General features: G+C 42.0%; 2 protein-coding genes across 3 annotated transcripts in view; both read right to left on the reverse strand.

Annotated features, from left to right (window-relative positions):
• tns3 (tensin 3) overlaps positions 1-582 on the reverse strand; it is a 36,109-nt gene extending 35,527 nt beyond the window's left edge. Inside the window, exon 1 of the mRNA XM_080034840.1 lies at positions 165-582. The gene's annotated coding sequence lies outside the window, so the exon portion shown is untranslated. The remainder of the gene's footprint in view (positions 1-164) is intronic.
• A 1,377-nt stretch (positions 583-1,959) lies between these two features.
• On the reverse strand, positions 1,960-18,928 carry dspa (desmoplakin a). Of its 2 annotated transcripts, none has more exons than XM_080033954.1 (24): positions 18,549-18,928; positions 16,857-16,941; positions 16,460-16,578; positions 16,048-16,198; positions 14,112-14,237; positions 13,864-13,923; positions 13,598-13,765; positions 13,090-13,194; positions 12,838-12,933; positions 12,613-12,738; positions 12,238-12,393; positions 11,948-12,102; positions 11,677-11,803; positions 11,319-11,505; positions 10,919-11,217; positions 10,579-10,760; positions 10,271-10,409; positions 9,490-9,683; positions 9,187-9,349; positions 8,750-8,833; positions 8,515-8,622; positions 8,248-8,346; positions 7,572-8,069; positions 1,960-5,696 (listed from the first exon to the last, which is right to left on the reverse strand). In XM_080033954.1, the coding sequence occupies exons 1-24, from the start codon at positions 18,794-18,796 to the stop codon at positions 2,463-2,465; spliced, it is 6,909 nt and encodes a 2,302-aa protein (XP_079890080.1). In that variant the 5' UTR covers positions 18,797-18,928; the 3' UTR covers positions 1,960-2,462. The 2 variants fall into 2 exon arrangements, with proteins under 2 accessions (XP_079890080.1, XP_079890079.1); XM_080033953.1 differs by having other exon boundaries at positions 6,255-8,069.
• Positions 18,929-19,823: the final 895 nt, after the last annotated feature.

Here is a 19,823-nt window from a genome sequence, read left to right on the forward strand (position 1 = left end):
ACTGAGCAAAAGGGCTAAAGGGGAGGAAAGCTGAGAGGTATCCTATACTGCAGTGTGTGGAATTCTAATCCTGCTTTTAAGTAGGCTATGTTGACCCGACCTTAAATCCCTCCCTGCCAATGATTGATTGAAAGTGGAAGAAAAGTTCAGACGCCGTGCCTTACCTTTTTCTAACTGAAAGCGAAAAGGCCTACTTGTGATTCCTCTTCTCCTCCTTTCCTCCCTCTATTTCTCTTTGTCAGTCTGCAGAGAGAGCGAGAGAGAGAACGAGTCTCCTGATCAAAGAGTCCTCCTCAGCCCGTCACACAGGCTTAATGCAGGCGGCTGAGAGGCTCATTCTCCTCTGCTGGAATTCTGCTCCCAGGTTGATCCACACAGCCGCTTCTTCTACTGAGTTCACTTTGTCCCAGCTGGACCCTGGCGCCCTATCCTCTCCTCGGCCTTTTTTGCTGCGACTGTCGCCGGGTTCTACGAGAAGAAAAATAGATATGTAGAAGGTTTTGCTCGGCTCCTGAAGTTTTTGCTGCTGCTGTTGCTTTCGGTTGCTCAGCCCCCCTGCACACTTCCTCCAGTCCAGGCCGCCGCAAGTCCTGGCATGGGATAGTCCTCCCACTGCGCCGCTAGGGCTGTCTCCCCTTGTTGTTCCCTCCCCCCTTTCACTCTACGTCCCCTCTCCGTGGGCCTCCTCCCTCCCTCTCTCCATTTGTTCCCAACCTCACCCCTCACACGCAGACGGAGAACTTCCTCCAGCCACCCCTCGAGGACCCCCCAAAAAGTCCTTCACATGTAGGGGCCTTGAGTCCGGACAATGAAATTGGAAGCCTTTACAGGTACTTATTCTTAAAGAATTATAATGCATTTAGTAATGTTATAGGCCTACCATAATAGTGGCACAGACACCATTCATATACCACATTATTTGTGTTTTGCATATCCTAGTAGGCCTACATCACATACAAACATTAATGTGTCAGGTAAAGTCAGTTGTATTTATTCAGCTCAAAATATCCCCAAAAAGCCCCTTGTGTTTATGTTCATGTTCAGAACTGTGTAAATATGTAACATTGTTTTCCTCTATGGTTCAGTCCTACATTGTCCAATAAATATGGGCTTCAGTCAGAATGTGTACGTCTGTAATAATATAATATATAATCGATTATATCAGAATTATAATGCATTTAATAAAGTTTGAAACCCTAAATGCATTAGGTTTCACCAAAGTACATTTGTGTGTGTTTTTTATAGCATATTCTACAGTAGGCAGGCATCACCTACAGAGATTAATGTCAGGTAAAATCAGTTTTAACTATTCAGCTCAAAATTGCCTAAAAAGGCCCACTGTATTAATGTTCATAAACTGCGTAGGCACAAATAAGCTACATAGAATAGTTTTTTTCTGTGGTTCAGTAGTAGGCTACATTGTCCAATAAACAATCAAAATCTATGTCTGCAATAATATAATTGAGTTTACCCTATTCCCCTGTTTATGCACTACACAATAATAATGAGTTCATTTTACTTTATAATTTAAATGCGTATACTAATTATTACAATAAAAGTCTTATCTATTGCATTAAAATGTCCCAATCTTCTAAAGAAAAACTTGTTAAGTTCACAAATACAGGACCATGATTATCAAATTTCAGATATAACATCTCATGCACCGCTGGTGAAATTTCTTTATGGATGGTTAATATTTCCATCACTACAGCACTGCAGCTTTAATATTAAGTCATAACCAAAGCATGAATTGTATGACCCGCCTCACTGGTATAATGTAAAGTGTGTAACTGGCTTGCAGTTTAAAGGTTTAGTGTGACAATTAGCGCCATCCAAAGGTTACAATAGATACTGCTTTTGTTACAAGGATTTCCATCGCTCTCTCCTCAAAACAGTGAACAGTTTCAGCTTTTAATGTACAACACATTCTAATGAAGAAAAACAGTAGATGACTCAAAATTGCTATGAAAACTTTATTTTAAATCAATTGAGAATAACATTTTTGTGGCAGGGCATTTTCCTAGTTGATCATTACTTTGTCAGGCATTATTAAAAGCTAAACCTCAGCAATTGCAAATTATAATTTTTTTCTAAAAATTAAAAATAAAACAAAACACATGTAACTCAAGCTGAATAAAACAAAAAATTAAAATCAGTGAAATTAATTTTGACTGCACGCTGAAGCTGAGGTTGACAAGCATATTTCAAAACAACTTCTTAATTCTAAAAAAGCCATACATTTATTGATAGGACAAATATATTCATTCAACATTTATGCATTATCATACAATGATTAATTGTACTCTGTATTATATTTTATATTGAAGCACCATATCACCAAAAACTGCAAACAACCAAAACACATAAATGAATTAATAATCAGATTCAGAGCAGATTTTTTTTAGAAAAGCAAACTGAATAGGGAATTGCTTTTAGTTTTTATTCTTTTTCCATGCAGTGTATTAAGAGTGAGTTTCGGAGCCATAGGTGGCACTGCTAGAGGAGTAGCTATAGCTGTAAGTAGCAGAGTAATCCACACTGCCTCGACGAGATCCATCCCTTGAGCCGGCATGGGAACCAGACCTGGATCCAGAGCGAGATCCTGGGTTAGAGACATTGTAAGGGCTGCTGATACCCTTAGAGGAAATTGAGGAGGCCTGCAGCAGCTTCATACCATTGCTTTCCTCCACCATGCAGGTATCCATAGCTTCCTTGTAGGAGATCTTCAGCTTGGTCTTAGGACAGGTCAGATTCTTCGGCTGGTTCCGTGTATCTTGAAGCTTCTGTGCCCCTTTACCATCTATCCAGCCTCGGCGGATAGCTTCTTCAATTGTGATGCGATGTCCAGTGCCAGGCTCCCTCAGGCCTCCTGTCAAGTACTGGAACTCCATAAATCTCTGACCAGCTTCATAAGGCAGCCATGCCTCCTTCACTGCCTCTGCTACAGACATCTTTCTTTTCGTTTTCACATCCTCAAAACCAAGATAGGCTTTCTGTGCAGGTTTCAGCTTGGAGGCCAAGCTTTCATCGATGATGCTTTGATGGACAGCATCCTTCAGCGACAGTCTCTCACCATTAGCAGGGTTGATAATACCACCGGTGCATGCCTGGGCCTCCAGAAGCCTCTGTGCTGTAAGAGTGTCAACTATGCCTCTTCTGAGTGCTTCAGGAATAGTTATTTTCTCCAAGGTCTCTGTGTCAAATATAGCTCCCACAGGACTGTGGTCATCAAACATCTCAGGGGGAGAAACGGTGATAGAAATACTGTTGAATCGTTTACGGACAGTAGGGGAAGATGGTGCGACCAGGGTGGGACTGCTGCAGGTCATCACGTCATCAACATTACAGGATGAAATGGTCATCTCAGAGCTGCTGGTTTTGCTGGTAATTTGGTCAGCAAACTGGGTCAAGCTTAGTGTGCCCGCACGGTACTCATCCAAACCTTTCTGGTTAATGATACCACGTTCCAGGCAGTCCTTGATGTCATACTGGGTTCCGGTTTTCCTGTCTACTATCACCAAACGTGCAGAGCCATCGGACCCCTTGATAGTTATTTCCTCCCACTCGCACTCCTGTTCCGACAAGTCCAGGAAAGTGTCGTAGTCAATTAGCTCCTTGTGATAGGCCTCCCTCACTGACATCTCCAACCCAGTGTCTGGGTCAACGATCACAACCCGCCTCTTGCGAAGGACATTAGTACGGCTCTCCGTTGACTTCTGGGGATTCTTTTTGTCTTTGAGTGGCAGGAGTACTAGCCCTGTTTTGCTATCTGTGATGCATCTCTCCTTCAGTTGAAGATATGTCAGGTTCTCCTTAGTATTAGGGTCAAAAAAGCCCTTTGTGTCATCTCCTTCGTAAGTAAGGATCTCATTCATTTCCTCGTCAAAATAACCCATTTTATAGGCAACAGTGGTATCGATCCGGTGGCTCCCTTTGGGGTCAATGATCCCACCGCTGGCAATTTGGGCCTCTAGAAGACGGATTCCATGACCTTTCTCAATAAGATCCTTCTCAATAGCTTCGAAGAGGGAGATTATCTTTCCTGTGGATGGGTCTTTGTATCCAGTTACTGCTTTCTCTGCAGACAACAGCTTACTCTTAAACTCTTTTCCTATCAGGGCCCTCTGTGCGGCTTCCTCCACTGTCAAGAAGACATTATTGACTGGATCAACAATGAATCCAGAAGCAGCTTGGGCCTCAAGAAGTTCAAGGGTTGTTCCTCTCATGAGCAGACCTTCTTTCATTGCCTGATAGAAAGGCAGTATTTGCTTCTTGGCCTCATCATAGATCCCTGCAATGCAGGTAGAGCCATGGAGATAGTTCTTAAGTCTGTCTTCAATGTCTTTGATGGTGATCTTGCCCTGGTTTAACTTGTCCACGTCAGATTTTTCCAGAAGACCAGAGTCAACCAATTCGTCAATAGGGACTTGGTGACGGAGACCCGTCACTGTCTTTTGCGAAATGTCTTTTTCTGGACCACGGAGCAGAAGCAAGCCACAGACAGGGTCCACTGTACACTTCTTTTTAAGGTCATTATAGCTTATCTTCTCATTTGTTGCTGGGTCCAGGTAGCAGGTGGGCTTTTTGTTTAAAGCCCTGTAGAGCTCCTCATCAATAAGATTTCGATCCAAGGCCAGGTCTTTCGGGAGGAACACACCAAGTACAGGGTCCAATATTCCTCCAACAGACTCCTGAGCCTGGAGCAAACGGATAGCTGTGTCTTTGTCTATGTGGCCCTGTTTGCAGGCTTGACCCACGGATAACACTTTGCCTGTGTATGGATCCTTGAAGCCCGTGCTAGCTGCTTCAGCTGTCACCAAGGTGTCTCTGTCTTCCGTTTCAACAATTCCTCTTGAACAGGCAGTATCCACAGGCATCTTCTCATTAAGCGTTGGGTCCACTATGTAGCCTGTTGCTGCTTGAGCTTCCAGGAGCATGAGGGCACTATCTGAGCTGAGGAGTTTCTTGTGTTTCGCTTCAGCTAATGGCATTTTCCCTTGAGAACATGTCTTCATGCCAGCAATGATGCCGGTACCCTTTAGACTAAGTTGGATGTCCACTGCTACCTCATCCACTGTCTTTTTGCCTTTAAGCAGCTGGTCAAGAGTGGCTTTACTGATTATACCACAGTCACAAAGCTGGTGGGCTGTGACTTTGCGGCGCACCCCATCAAACACCAGCTTGGATGGATCAATAGTTGAGAACTTCTCATCTGTTTGGGTCTGCCTGCTCAGAGTGCTGGCTCTCTGCTGCAGCCTCTTTATTTCTCTCTCCAGAGCATCTCTCTTGAGAGCCAGGTCTGAGGCCTCCTTTTCTGAGCTCGACAGACGACTCTTGTACCTGTCCTCAATACTCTTAAGCTCCCTCATGAGCCTCTCGATCTCACTCTTCAAGGAGAGCCTCTCTCGTTCAGCCTTGTCTCTGTCTGATTCATACTGTTTAATCTTACTTTCCCTCAACTCATACTGGCTCTTCATGTTGTTGAAATCCTTCAAGGTTGCGTTCTTTTCATCCTGTAGCCGCTGTTTGTTGCGGATCTCTGTCTCTAGTGTGAGCTTGATGCGGTTGAGCTCCTGTTCTAGGCCCTGCTGGCGAGTCTTGTCCTGCTCCAGCAGTTTGAGCCTGGCTAGCAAACTTTCCTTCTCCAGCAGCACTTCACTGTACTGGCTTTGTGACTCATGTACCCTCCTGGATGTCTGGGGAGAGATAAGAAAAACACATTATTATGTCTATACATAAATGCCAATAAGAACTGAGCAGAGCCACAACTCTAATTAATGAATCATTCTCAGGAGTTCAAGGAGCTTTCCTATTAGCATTGTGTATGAGCCCATCAACAGTAAAACAATTTCATCAATAGCTATTGCATTTCTGATGTCACAAACACACTGTACTACCATCAGGGATGAATTGTCAGTACTGAGTGAAATATTTGATAATGAACATAATATGTAATGATATGTGTATACTGTATTTATTATATCAGTTAGTACGCAGTGAGCAATTAGGAATTGGTTATTTTCATATTGTTAAATCACATAATGTGAAAAGTAAAACATTGAAGGCAAGTCGCAAAAGCATTTGCAAGTAAATTATTTTAATGTAAACTAAAATATACCTAAAATAAGTCATCTGTCACTAAAATAAACATGCTTCTTTGAAATCATGTTCAGGCTTAAGGTACCTAATTCATGCAGCAAGCAGAATATTAGTTAAATTATTTGCAGATGATCCTTCAATGCAATCAAAAGTACCTCAATAGATTGCTTTTGGAATGTGCCTATTTCCAATTCTAGCGTTTCTCTCTGCTTGGTCAGTTCATTGATGAGAGCCTGGAGCTCCGCTGTCCTCTTGATGCTACTCTGAAGCTGGACATGCAAGGCTGAGATCTGAGTGGCACTTGCTCCATCAACAGTGTCTTTGCTATGCTTCAGCTCATCTCGCTCTTGTCTAACTGCCCTCAGCTCTTCTTCCAACCTCAGCCGCTCCTTTGTCAGGTTCTGCGTCAGAGTCTTCAGCTTTTCAATCTCTGTAGTAAATTCATTAAGCTGGCGGCTCTTCTCCTCAATGGTCTTATACAGGCTCTCATTACGCTGGTTGAGCTCTTTAATTCGAGCCTGTTCCTGCTGGAGCTTCTGTTTAAGTGCCTTCAGCTCAGCTATGGCTGCAGCCAGTTCCTCCTTGGTGACTTTATGCTCCCTTAGGCTCTTGTCCAGGGCACACTGGAGGGCGCTGATGTCTTGCTCATATTTCCTCCCAGAGTTGGAAACCTCTATCTGGACAGATTTCAGTGTGTTAATTGTGGTGGTGTGCTCTCTGCAAGTATGTGTCATCCTCTCCAACTCTGCCTCCACTCTCTTTCTGCGTGTGAACTCTTCCTGGGCTGCCTTCTTTTGCTTATCCAACTCAGCTTCCCTCCCATCCAAAGAGCACTCAAGTTCCCGGATGCGGCTCTGCAGCCTGGCAGAACTCTGCTCAGCCTTGGATTTCTCACTGGTCTGCTTCTCCAGCTCCACTCGGATGATGCGGCTCTCCCGCTCAGACACTTCAAACCTGTTGATTGCCTCCAGATAGGATGCGTTCTTTGCCTTCAGCTCTTTTTCAGCCTGTTTCAGATGACTGATTTCCAATTCCAGAGTTCTCCTCTTCTTCCCCTCTTCCTCCAAGTTAAATGTTAGAATGCTGATCTGCCTGGACTTTTCTTGACTGGCTTTGTTTGCTTCCTTTAGTTGGAGCTCATCATCTCCTCTCTGCTGCTTGAGTGTTCTCAGCTGAATCTCCAACTCACTGCGAATCCTTGTCTCTTTTGTCACTGAGGCCCTCTGCTGGCTGGCCTCCTGCTCTGCTCTGCTTTTCTGCTCGTCAGCATGAGCAATCGACTGCCCTAGTCTCCTCAGTTCTTCCTCAAGACCTTTCTTCTCAGTAGTGAGTCTGTCAATTTGCAGTCTCAGTTCTGCTGAGTCGTCTTCTTTCTCTTGTGAGGCTTTCAGGATGGTGGTCTTGGTAACGTGGATCTCTGTCTCGTATGTCTGCTTAAGTTGATTAATCTCCTGGCTGCACTGTGTTCTTACCTTTGATATATCTGATTCAGCATTTCGACGACGTGTCGCTTCCTCTTCCATCAGTATCCTCATCCTTTCCAGTTCACGTTCCTTGTCCTTCACTGATTTTTCCAAGTCAATCTTGATCCAGTTGACTTCTTCCAGTTCTTTCTGTCTCCGGCGAACAGCCGCCTCGTATTCTTCTTGCTGGCTGGTGTAGCGTTCCTCTGCCAACCTCCTTTTCCTGCTTTCGTCATCCAGCTTGAATTTAAGGTTTGAAAGCTCGTCATTCAGCCCTTGAAGCTGCTTCTGGGTGTTATCCAGGGTGCTTTTGGTAGCAGTTACTTGCATTACTGTGGTTCTCTTCACTTCCTGCATAGAAAGGATCTGCTCTTTTGACTGATTGAGCTCGAGCCTCTGGCGGGCCAATTCATCCTCCAGGGACTTATTTTTATTGTTACGATCCAGGATTTCCTCCCTCAGACGTCTCATTTCTTCCTCTAGCACATCAATCTTTGTGTTCCTCATCTGAAGAAAGTAATGACAAAAAGACGAATAGGCCTTAGTACCCTGCTTCCATACTCTTCAACAAATCTATTTGTTCATTAATCGTATGTCTATCATACTACTCATTTTACTAGCAAGATAATATGAACTTACATAAACATTATGTTTTCAGATGGCATCATACAAATCCAGTACTTACCTTCAGCTCTTCCATGTTCTTCAGCAGCTCTCCTAGGAACTTGTAGTAGTCACTAGAGCGGGTAAGCAGCTCTATGTAGCGGGACTGGAGATCAGCCGCCTGATGGAGTTAAAAATGTTGGATGAATACCAATGTCAAATTTGTGTGTGAATTACACACCAGTATTATTTTAGTGAACATATGAATAAGACTTGAATACAACTAGAATTCAATAAATACAAATATAAAAATAAGAACATTGATCGAGTGGGCAGCTAGTACTCATACCTCTTGCCTGACCACAGAAGCAGGGGACTGAAGCACTGTTCTCTTGTAAGGGATATTAAGCAGAGTTTCCAGGCCTGAACTGTAGGAGGCCAGCTGCAGCTCATAGTCCTGAAAAGACATAACACAATATGGAGGGACCTCTTTATTTCAATCCATATTTGCTTGTGCTTAACAACTTGGGAATATGTATACAAATATAGTCAATTTAAAAAGTGTCAATTGATTGACTACCTACCTTTATGGAGCCAGCACACGTGTCTGCATTTTTATGCACATCCTCAACTTTCTCCTTCTTTCCTTTAATTTCGTTGTGAAGTGCCTGTGAAGTTAGCAAATTGAGGCATTACATTGACTGATTCATTCAGACATCAGACTATCCAGTCGAGGCTTCTTCTAAGACATCCATTACTTTATGAAACACTGTATATAGTTACCCAACAAAACCTCTTGTCACTAAATCTTGGGCTAATAAATTGATTTCATAGATCATCTAACAAACAACTGACATCTTTGCAACACTTCCCATATATTTCCATACACCTGCATCAATACTAAAGGGGGGCAGCATCTCATTCTCAGTTAAATATTAGATATTTAAATTCAAAATCAAGTCAGACAGTTTCAATATTATTACTGATTACTAAATGATGACGTGAGCAAGGAGAGTCTTGCCTTCTGGTGGTTGAGGTGATCCATTAGAGTCTGGACGTCACTGAGCTTAACCATCTGAAGGGTGTCCTGGCGCTTCCTGGCATTGTCTATCCACTGGTCCAAGGAAGTGCTGCTTTGCTGATAATGATTCAGTTGTTTCTCCTGCTTCTCCAAGTCCCACATTCTGAGGAGGAAAGAGTGGGAGTGAAAGGAAGGGGTGAACGGTTATTTTAAAATATTGTTACCAGCAATGATGAATGGAGGATATTGAGATATAGCCACAGGTATTGGAAGAAATGTTTGTACGTGAACAGACTATTTTACCTGCTATCAATCTGTGTTTGGATCCGGCGCCAGCGGTCAGACATCTGGCCCACCAGCTCTGAATACTTAGACAAGTCCACGTCACACTTATGGAAAGAGTCCGAGATTTGACCATTCCAGTGCACTGCTTTAGACAGGTCAGACTCCATAGCCGTGAGCAGGTCTCTTTTTTGCTCCAGATCACTCTTCATTTGCTTTTAAAGAGAATCACAAAGTAGATTCAAATTCTTTATTTCAGTTATGACCATACAGAGCATCTTATTAAGCATCTAGAGGCGGGCAATTTGTTATAAACATGATGTGATTATTACATTAATGGACAAAAATCATATCGTTAATTATTACTCAACAACAAATGTGTGGTTATTTTATCCAGGAAGATCAACCATGTAACAACATAATCACAACTCAAATTTATAAAATGTAATTGGCCACACTTCGGCCACTGGTGGAAGAATTAGTGTATACATACAGTAGGTATTCAGATTACTCCAGTAAAAGAAGCAAAACTGAAATATCAAAATACAAGTTCATACTAAAGTACAGTACCTTAGTATTATTTATGAATTATTATTATAAAATGTACTTAAAGTATAAAATAATATTATTAACTAGTAATTAGCTATCCATGTTCAAATGTCTCAATTTATTTAGAGAATGTATATCACAATATATGGTGGCAGTACAATGTAGCATTGGCGGTGATGTGTTATTAATATGGACGTATGTCCCACACAGGGGAAAGAGTATGTTCAGACTGAACATGGAAAGTGTGTCAAACCTTTAGGGTGCCTCGATAGTTATCCACCTCTCTGAGGTCCAGAGAGGTGGTCTCCTTCTCTGTCAGCCGGGCCTCGTGGACTTTGACGATATCTTCAGCCTGGAAAAGGCTCTGGAGCAAGGCCTTAAGAGCCAACAGCCTGTTAAAGACACACAGGAATCACGTTGAAACGTCTCTTTCTTACATATATTGAGAAATAAATGATTTCCCTCTATAGTCAGTAAAGCTGTATATTTACACATGCTCCATTCCCCTTTCCTCAATCATTGTTGGATACATAACAAGGTTATGTTATAAGAATACATTACCTCTCATGGTAGGCTGGGTAGAGACCTTGTAGGAATCTCAGTTTCTGGTTGATGATTTCCAGTTCAGAGCGGAGGAACTTGGCTTGATCCGAGTCTGCCGGTAACCCTTCCAGCTGCTTTAAAATCTGTTCTTTAAGTCGCCGGTACTCATCATAGATGGAGTCCAATTCTTGATGCACAGTCTAGAGATCAAAATGCGATAAGTTAATTTTTAGCACAAACATATTATTCCTTGCTGGTCTTGACGCAGGAAATCAAATGTTGAAAATAGTTTTTCTTTTTTAGAAAATAAGAACTTCACATTTATAAAGAACAACACATGATAAGTTAACTACTGTACCTGTAGATTCTGGATGTGCACTGAGCACTCGTGCAAACTGTTGTCACCCATGGGAACATGGAGATGACTAGTGATTCCGTACTCGGCCTTCTCCAGCCTGCGTCGGAGTTCCTGCAGACTACTGAGCAAGGAAAGGCTGATGGTAGGAGGGGGTGGGGAAGGCTTGGGGGTGGAGGGCTTGGGAGTTGGAGGCTTGGGAGTGGCAGGCTTCTGAGTCGGAGGCTCGGTCTTGGTGGTTGTGGTTGTGGTGGAGGTGATGGTGTTGCCGTTGCTGATGGTTTGCTGACCGCCATGCCCTGCTATTGGTCGGAGAGAAGTTCAGAGAATATGAATTTAAAGTGGAACAACATTTTGTGGACGGACAATTTAGCGACGAGGTATAGAGACACGTCACACTCACTGTAAGCAGGCAGCTGGATAATCAGTGTGTCATAATGGTTCTGGGCCCGATCAAAGTGGCCCTGGATATCTCTCTTGTCCTCTTCAGCAAACAGATCAGAACGTTGGCTGTTAAGCAGGAACTCTTGGTAGTGAGTCTCAAGTCTTTTGATGTAAGCGCGATACTCCTCTGGACGCATCTTAGACAGCTGCAGGACAAAAAGAGAAAGAGTCAGGTCAAGCAAAAGACACAGGAGGTGAGCAAACTCCCGCAGTCAAGTGTTTCAGACCGCAAATCGGAAAAGTGATTGTAATGCGGCTCTGCTTGGTATAAGAGCATTTAGACAAAAAAGTACAGTACATTCCCTGGGATATCTTACCATTTCGATAGTGAAGGAGTTGATGTGTTTGATGTCTTTGATGCATAATTGCCAGGAGATGAGGCTTTTGATGTTGATGTAGAGCTGATTCCAGATGCCCATGATGGCTTCATAGTACTGCTCATTCCTATGGAACAGCACAAGACATTAATCACTCTAAAAGTGCAAATATATCACTTGTGTAAAAACAGTGTGTAACTAATGTATGCTAATATCACCAATATCACAGCACCTAAAGTATGTGGATCTAAATTGACTGAATGTTTCTTACTTGTTTGCGAGGCCAATGCTGAGCGGGTTAGGCGGTGGAATCAGCAGACACACGGAGGGAATCATCATGTCCAGACCTCCAGGTCCTGTCACAAGCCACTTGCTGCGCTGCGAGTTATCCTTCAGGATGCCCTCATTACCTTTTAAAATTCCAATCTGCAGCACAAAACAGTACATACAAACAGAGAAAAATGCTGAATTACTTCACTTCATACTCCTGTATGCCTGTGTGAGTGTATTACACTGTAGATTATATGCAAGTGTGTGTGAGTGGGTGATCATATATCACACCTGGTCTTGTTTAAAGTCACATAAGGCCTGGACCATGATGGGGCTGCTGCTGCTCTTGGTCTCGGCGTTGCGAGGTTTCAGCCGGACAATGGACTTGGATTTGTTGACCAGACTCTGGACCTGCCTCTTGTTCTCCACGATTCGCTCTCTTTCTTTCTGCAAGCAAGCATGCAACAAATCTGTGTTATCAACGGAGCAACTGTGTGCACTGCAACTATCATTTAAAAAGGACGCATTTCAGTTAGCCTCGTAAAAAAGAACTGGACTAACCAGTTCAATAGAGACAGGCAATATGTTTACACCCACATGTCGCTCAACAGAAAAAAATGTTTGAGCGTGTTTAGAGCTTCACAAACTGCAAGCCATTAGGTATACCTCCAGGTTTTGCAGCAGTTCAGCAAGGCTTTCCAGTGGGGTGTTCTTGTTGCAGGTGAACGTGCTGCGGATTAACTCGTGCTCCTTCTGCAGTTTGGCATAAGTCTCATCAGCCTCCTTGAAAAACTAAAGATGGCAGCAAAAGGCTTCTATCAGTACTCACATTAAAAACACTTACAGAGCTCTATTTTTTAAATGAGCACAAGCAGGACCCTGAGCACTTACTATGCTGTAGGCAGCATTCTCCTTTAAATGAACGTGAATACACTTGGTGATCTGGAGAAGCCAGCTCCACTGGGTCTGCAAGGTGTCCATGTAGGCCTGTGGGCGCGCGCACACACACACACACACAAACACACGCACACGCACACGCACACACACACACACACACACACACACACACACCATCAGCACGAAGCCACCACAATTGGTTTGCTGTTTGGGATAGGTAAACACACCCAGAAAATAACTCCTTACTTCAATCTTATCTGAGGCAGGGTGGTTGCTGTTCACGAGCCCGTCTGCTTTCACCTTCAACTTGTTCAGCTCCTTCTCCTTCTCCTCCAGGTCCCTCATCAGCCTCTGTAATGGACAACAGAATAGTAAGGATTAGGGACCTGAAAGACTAGAAATCGCTCCTCAAAACTCACCTTTAAATCTGTGTTTTTTATCACTTGCACTGTGTTTTATTAGGTGTTTTGTGCGTTGTACATTTGTGTGTTATCTCTGTTGTCTGTTTGATTGTGCCATATTCTGTCTCTTCCATATATGGTCGTTTTGATGCTGTCTCTTCTGTTTTTATCTTGTTTTTTTAAGCACTATGTAACCAGGGATTGAATGGTTCTATAAAAGTATTATTATTATTATTATTATTTTATTATTGTAAAACGTATATTATAATGCTAAAAACCAAACCTAACAACATTTTGAGACCAAAACATCCAACCGGGAGAAAAAAAGAAAGTGTTTAGCCAGAGATCCTTACTGAGTAGCTCTCTTGCTTCTTAGGGATATACTGATCGATGTCCTTGTCTCCCCAGTCAAACACAAGCTCCTCCTCCTCTTTCTCATTCACCCACATGATGGCTCGGGAGATCTCCTCGATGATGCTCTGAAGGTCCCGCAGCTGACTCACGCGGTTGTGGGACATTTTCTGAGACAGACGCAAATGTGTAAATGTGTGACTTATATTATTTTTTTAAAAGAATAACAACAGTGATGATGATACCAAAAAATGCTGCTGATTTCTACCTGCAGGCTGTCCCATTCTTGCTCCATGATGGAGAGGTTGTACTTGTCGCCTCTCGATTGCTAAAAAAAAAAGAGATACATTTTTTGTCTAAGTTTTAAACAAGATCACAAAATATATTTTGTACACGTGATGTGATGCATCCCTTTAGATATTTAAAGAATATAAACTGAGCTTAAACAGTCCAAAGTGAAAGAGCAACTAAGAAGAGCTTCAAAACAGGCAAACTGGGTAGAGAAAGACCACTTACTAAGTCATCTCTGGCACGGTCTACTTCCTGGCTCCTCTGGATTGAGCTGTGGGTTCTGTTGTGGTTCATGATTTGATTTTCTATGGTGGTGGCATCATCCCCCCATGGAGATGTCTCAATCATGCGCTAAAAGATTTACAATCACAGTTTACTACCATTGAAAAATCAATTATGAACGTTACTGTGTAAATATTTATGAAATAATATGCTGTATACTGTATGAACACATATCTTTAAGAATAAGGCTGGGATTTCACACTGATTCTCATCCAATTAATTTCTACTTGAGAAGTAAGTCTTTAAAAACAGGTCACAAGTATATTGTTTGATTTTTCTTTATTTAAAAGAGAAATGTTGGGCACTGCTTCTCAACCAGGAGTAAATAGTTGGAACAACATTGGAAGTCTATGCCTTAATGGAATAAGTTATATCATGGCTTTAGCTACACAAAAAATACATGTAAGTTAGTTCAATTAAAATGGTTCCGGTGTTTTAGTAAGACTGACTGAAAATAGGAAAAAACACAGAATACAACACTAGATGTATCCTTTAAGTTATTCTAAATCTCAATCGACAATTCCCTCCCTGCTCTCAATCCATGACCTTATCCTTTTTGTCCTCTAGGTGTCAGCATTTAATCATCACACCCATTGTTAAGCAGGAAACTATCCCAACTATGCCCCCCTTGACTGCAGCCCTCGGCTTTGATAAGAACTCTGCCAGTAAATCAAGCCTGGGCCTCGCCTCCCCTGCTCTTCACTTGCATTTTTGCCTCTCTCACTTTTCTCCCTCAAGGCTTTTGTTCTCTCACCAGCACTCCCTTTTCCCTTCGCAGTTAAGTTACTTGGCTTAAGGGCTTTTGCACAAATGTCTGTGTCCTAATAGCCTATTAGGATACTGTTTTATTGTCTTCAGTAGAAATGTTTAACAAAAAAGTTATATTTTGGAACGCATTACTATAGCAGCAGCAGTATGTCAACAGGTGATGTGTTATAGGCAGTACACAGACTAAGACTGATTCTGATGACGGGGGGCAATGAATGGCAAAATATGGAGGGTGAGGCTTGAAGTGTTGACAGATTATAACAGGGTGTGTTTTTGGTTGGGGAGGTAGAAGAGAGAGAAGAAGGGCGTTTCCCCCATGAGCACGTTAGAGATCAACTCAACGGGCCTGTCCCATAACAACTGAGTCAGTGCAGCAGAGTGTCAGATTTCACACTCCTTTACTTCAGCTTCACTTTCTGCTTCCACAGCTTTCTTTAAATTATATCTGCCTCCCTCCCCCGCGCTCCATTTCTCCCTCTGTCCGTCTCTTTCTGAAATGGCGGACCTCCCTCCTCCTGTTCTTTGTTTCAATCTTTCTGCACACCTCCCTCGAATTCTCTCACTCACGGATCAGGTTTTTTTGGCAGCGTGTCCAGCTGGTTCCAGTTACATGAGGTCAGACCTTGTGATAGTGTCCCCTCCTCTTTCACCTCTTCATAGAAAAAACACTGCACTTGTGATTGGTATATCAATGAAGGACAACAAATCTTATTGTAATTATGATAATTATTATTTATTTTTTTACTTTACCTAACAATATTAGCGTACGCTGTTATCCAAAGCGACTTTTTCATTTAATTTCATTTAACCTTTATTTATAATCGAGAGATCAATTGAGGGGGGTGACCCTCATTTACAATGATATTGACTTTCAATAAGTGCATTCAACCATGAGAGAACACAAACCCAGAACAACACAAATCATGTAAGCACAGTAAATTAGCTTCAAATAAGACAAACTACAAGTGCAACATGTAAGTGCAACTTTTTTTAAAGCATCATTATCTTCTTAACCAAGTTGTAGTTGGAAGAGATGTGTTTTTTCTAACCACATCACCCAATATTTAGTGAATGAATGCTCTTAATTGTCTCTGATGTATAAAGATCTCACCTTCTGTTGAGTAATCCAGGCCACGGCATCATTAAAGAGCCTGCCGCCCTCAGCGGAACCAATACTGCCTCTGTTGCGTCTTATGGTCATACTACCACCACCGACTAATTGCTGATGGATACCAGCATGCATGCTCTGGAACTGTTCCACACTGAAGCGTAGAACAAGAAAAAAAGGTCAATTCAGCTGAATGAGATATAGATTCAGACTGGGTATTTTAGGGGTTTGTTTTAACCACGGAGGGGAATTGACTTGTTACACAAATCCCCCCCTATCCCTGTAGAAAGGATTACTCAAATGTGTAAACAGTCATGAATGAACAACACTCATGCAACATGCAAATTGCACACAGACTCACACGAGTGCACTCCTGCACTTTACAAAGGTGCACACTGCCCCTTATCAGTCTCACCTTCTGTAGAGGTCATTAGGTATGCGCATCTGCTGCATCTCTCTGCCACATACTCCCATCTGATCCATGGTTTCCGAAGCCATGGCCAACATCTTTTCGGCTTCCATGGCTGAACCGCCCTATACAAATCACACAGTATAGACATTGAACTCTCAACCACCTGGCAACTTACTTTTCACTTTGCTGATGATATAATGGGCTTTTTTTTAAAAGTCATACCCAACCACATTAAACACACTGGAAAGTTGAGACCCAATGTATTAACCATAATGCCACTTCACAAGCCAAACTAACCAGCCACTTCTCTTCTAATATATGCATATATTTAAAACACTACAAGTGAAAAAAAAACACTTGAGATGAGCTATGTTCAGTGTAATCTGTGTGCTTGACTTACACCCTGGAGGATCATATTGGCTCGTTGCAGGTATTCGTGACACTGGCTTTTCAGGTACATGGCTTTTTGCTGAGCAGCATGCACACTATAAATGAGAAAAAAAATTATTGGAATACAGCTTTAGAAACTATAAACGTGAAAAGAACATTCAAAATATAGAGAGCCAGCCATATATTTTTATCACTCATTGATGTACACCTAGCTTTGTCTGGTGGAAGATTTTCTTTACTTTATATTGTTTGAAAATAATTAAATCAATGTTTTATATATTAAAAAACAAAGTATATATCAAAATGTGTATACAGTCAAAATGTTACAAACGTGTATGCTTGAAGACAGTTATTGAATGTCATGGAAATTGTAATGAAAACAGAAAATATCCCATAAAAACGAAAAACGCTCTAATGATGAATGAATCTGTAAAATATGATAACTTGTTTATTTTATTCCCATAGACACACACACACACACACACACACACACACACACACACACACACACACACACACACACACACACACTAGTTCATGTCGTTTAGAAGTCTGTACAAAACAGAAGACTGTTGTTAACTCTGGAATTTCTCTCTTTAAAGAGCCTGCAACTCCCCCACACTTGAACAATTTCCCAGCATTATACGTTTATTTCACATTCATTTCACCACAAGTTAAGTACTTGGAGATACATTTGCCAGAGGAAATGGTCTGAAAAGCCCTGACGTTGACACAGACATCACTGTTACAATCTTAGGCACTGACACCACGATGATTAATAGTAGTGGGAGGACACTCTTAATGAGGTGTGTGAAAGTCTCTCCTCCATTGTAACTGGGATTATTGGGCAGGTCAGGAGTGATACAGCTGGGATTACGCAGAGGCACATGTCACAACAAGCAGAGTGGAAAGTGAAGCTTTCAGCAAAAAGGTCAAGACCTGGTATGCATTTGGGACGAGTGAAATACAGTGTTATGCCCTTGTAGGTACAATAAGAGCATATTCATATTCATATAATTAGTAGCAGTTATATTAACCTACTATTATAAGCCTATTGTTAGCCTATTATTATTAGCCTAGTATTTACATTTTTGTTATTATTGCTATTATTATAAATATTGTATAATTTAAGCACACACGTATCAACATGTTTTGTAAAGACACACTTTTCAATGCACTATACAAACACAAACAAAGATTTCTATGTTGACTGAATGTATAATTTTTTGTTTACAAACATAAACTAGGTTTTATTAACTTGTTTATCCCATTTGTGCCATGGCAATACTGCACTGTCAACGGCAATGCCATTAAAGCTAACAATGGTTGAATAGAGTTGACTTGTTACGTGTCTTGCATATTGAAAAGGCTTATGAGCAGATCTCCTAGGCAACTTAAACCTGCTCGATAGCAATTTCTCTTTTCCGGTCTCATAAATAGGCCTAATAACTTTCTCGCTTTTATAACATTTCCAAATGTCTCTTACGGCTTTGGTAGCACACAGCTGACATCAATATGCTTCAACATTCCTCCGTGAATTTGTAGTTCAATGGTTTGTATTTTCTTTGTGAACGCTTTCCTACATTCTTTTAAGTTTTGTACGTCACATTTTCGAGGCGCACGAACGTCCACAATGGCTGGTTTACGCACAGTCGACATACTCTCTTTCAACGGCAACAGGTGAATTTTAGAAAACTCTTACCTTGCGCCACCTCCGCCCCCCGCCATGCTAACTTGCACCTTCTGTCCGGTCCCCCCGCCGTGCACGGAGCTCCTGGAGTAGGTGGTGGTGTACCCGTATCCGCCGTCCCCACCTTGGTACTCTCCCTGGAAGCCGTTTCCACCCACAAATACGTCTCTGAAGCTTGCAGAACTCGCCAAATCTGGTCGCGAATTACTTCTCTGGCCGATGGAGGCGGCCAGTCTGGTATTAGAGCCATAATGACTCATGTTTGCGCAGTTTTTAGCCAAATTATCCAAAGTATTTGTGTATCTTTGCCTGATAGGATCTGCTGTCCAGACAGAGGACAGAGCGCTTCCCCTCCCCGTCTCCTGTTGCGCAGATAATGGTGTGCTGTGAATAGACGGAAGTTGGCCGCTTTGGGACAGAAACCACACCTTGCTGTGTTTGTGAAACACTCCTCCTGGCACAGACTAGGATGTGTGTATGTGTGTGTGGGAAGAGAATAAATTGATCGGGCTGTCATTAGCATATTTTGCAATACTAACTTTGATGGGTGTTGTTTTAAAGTCTGTGTGACAGACACAAGCCTGAGTGGGGGCAGGATCGTGTCATCAAGTGTGTTACATTTGACATTATGCTGGGTAACAATTGTTAAAAAACTTTAAAAAAAAGTAGGTTTATTGGCCCACAGACAGCTGATAACGCCAGAGGTGTTGAATTTTCTATGTGGTAAATTTGAAACCAGCTGTTTTAATTGGATTGGATAAAATATATTAAGGTGTAGCCTATCTACCTACCCATCTTCTTCTTTTTTTTATTATCCTCAATTGGAGTAAAGCTATTGATATATAGCCTACAGTGTTCGGAATGACTGCTTACCTGTCTGTTGATTGATTTGACATGTGTTTGGCTCTGTTGTTATTAAAGGGCTAATTTGGCATCTGGCAAAGGGACAATTGTTGAGCATTCAAGGCTTTCAGCTAACACTGGCACATGCACGGAGATGCCGATTAGTGCGTGTTCCTCACAATAAATAAATCTACAGGAATAACATTAATAATTCTTAATTTTTCTGATGACTCCCTCCCTGTTCCATTATTGACCCTTGCATCTCACCGAACATCACTTACTGTTTACATTACTGCATCAGCTTTCTTATTTTCCACCTCTTTAGTAATGGCTTCCCGATCAATGTGGACTCATTGAAAGGCCAGGCAAGTGATAGTAACATGTCCCCAGTTGACGGGAATGACAGAATACAGCAGCCAACACATATCATCCACAGAGCAATGT

This window comes from Ammodytes marinus (assembly GCF_949987685.1).
Source record: "Ammodytes marinus genome assembly, chromosome: 9".
Lineage (NCBI taxonomy): Eukaryota > Metazoa > Chordata > Actinopteri > Uranoscopiformes > Ammodytidae > Ammodytes > Ammodytes marinus.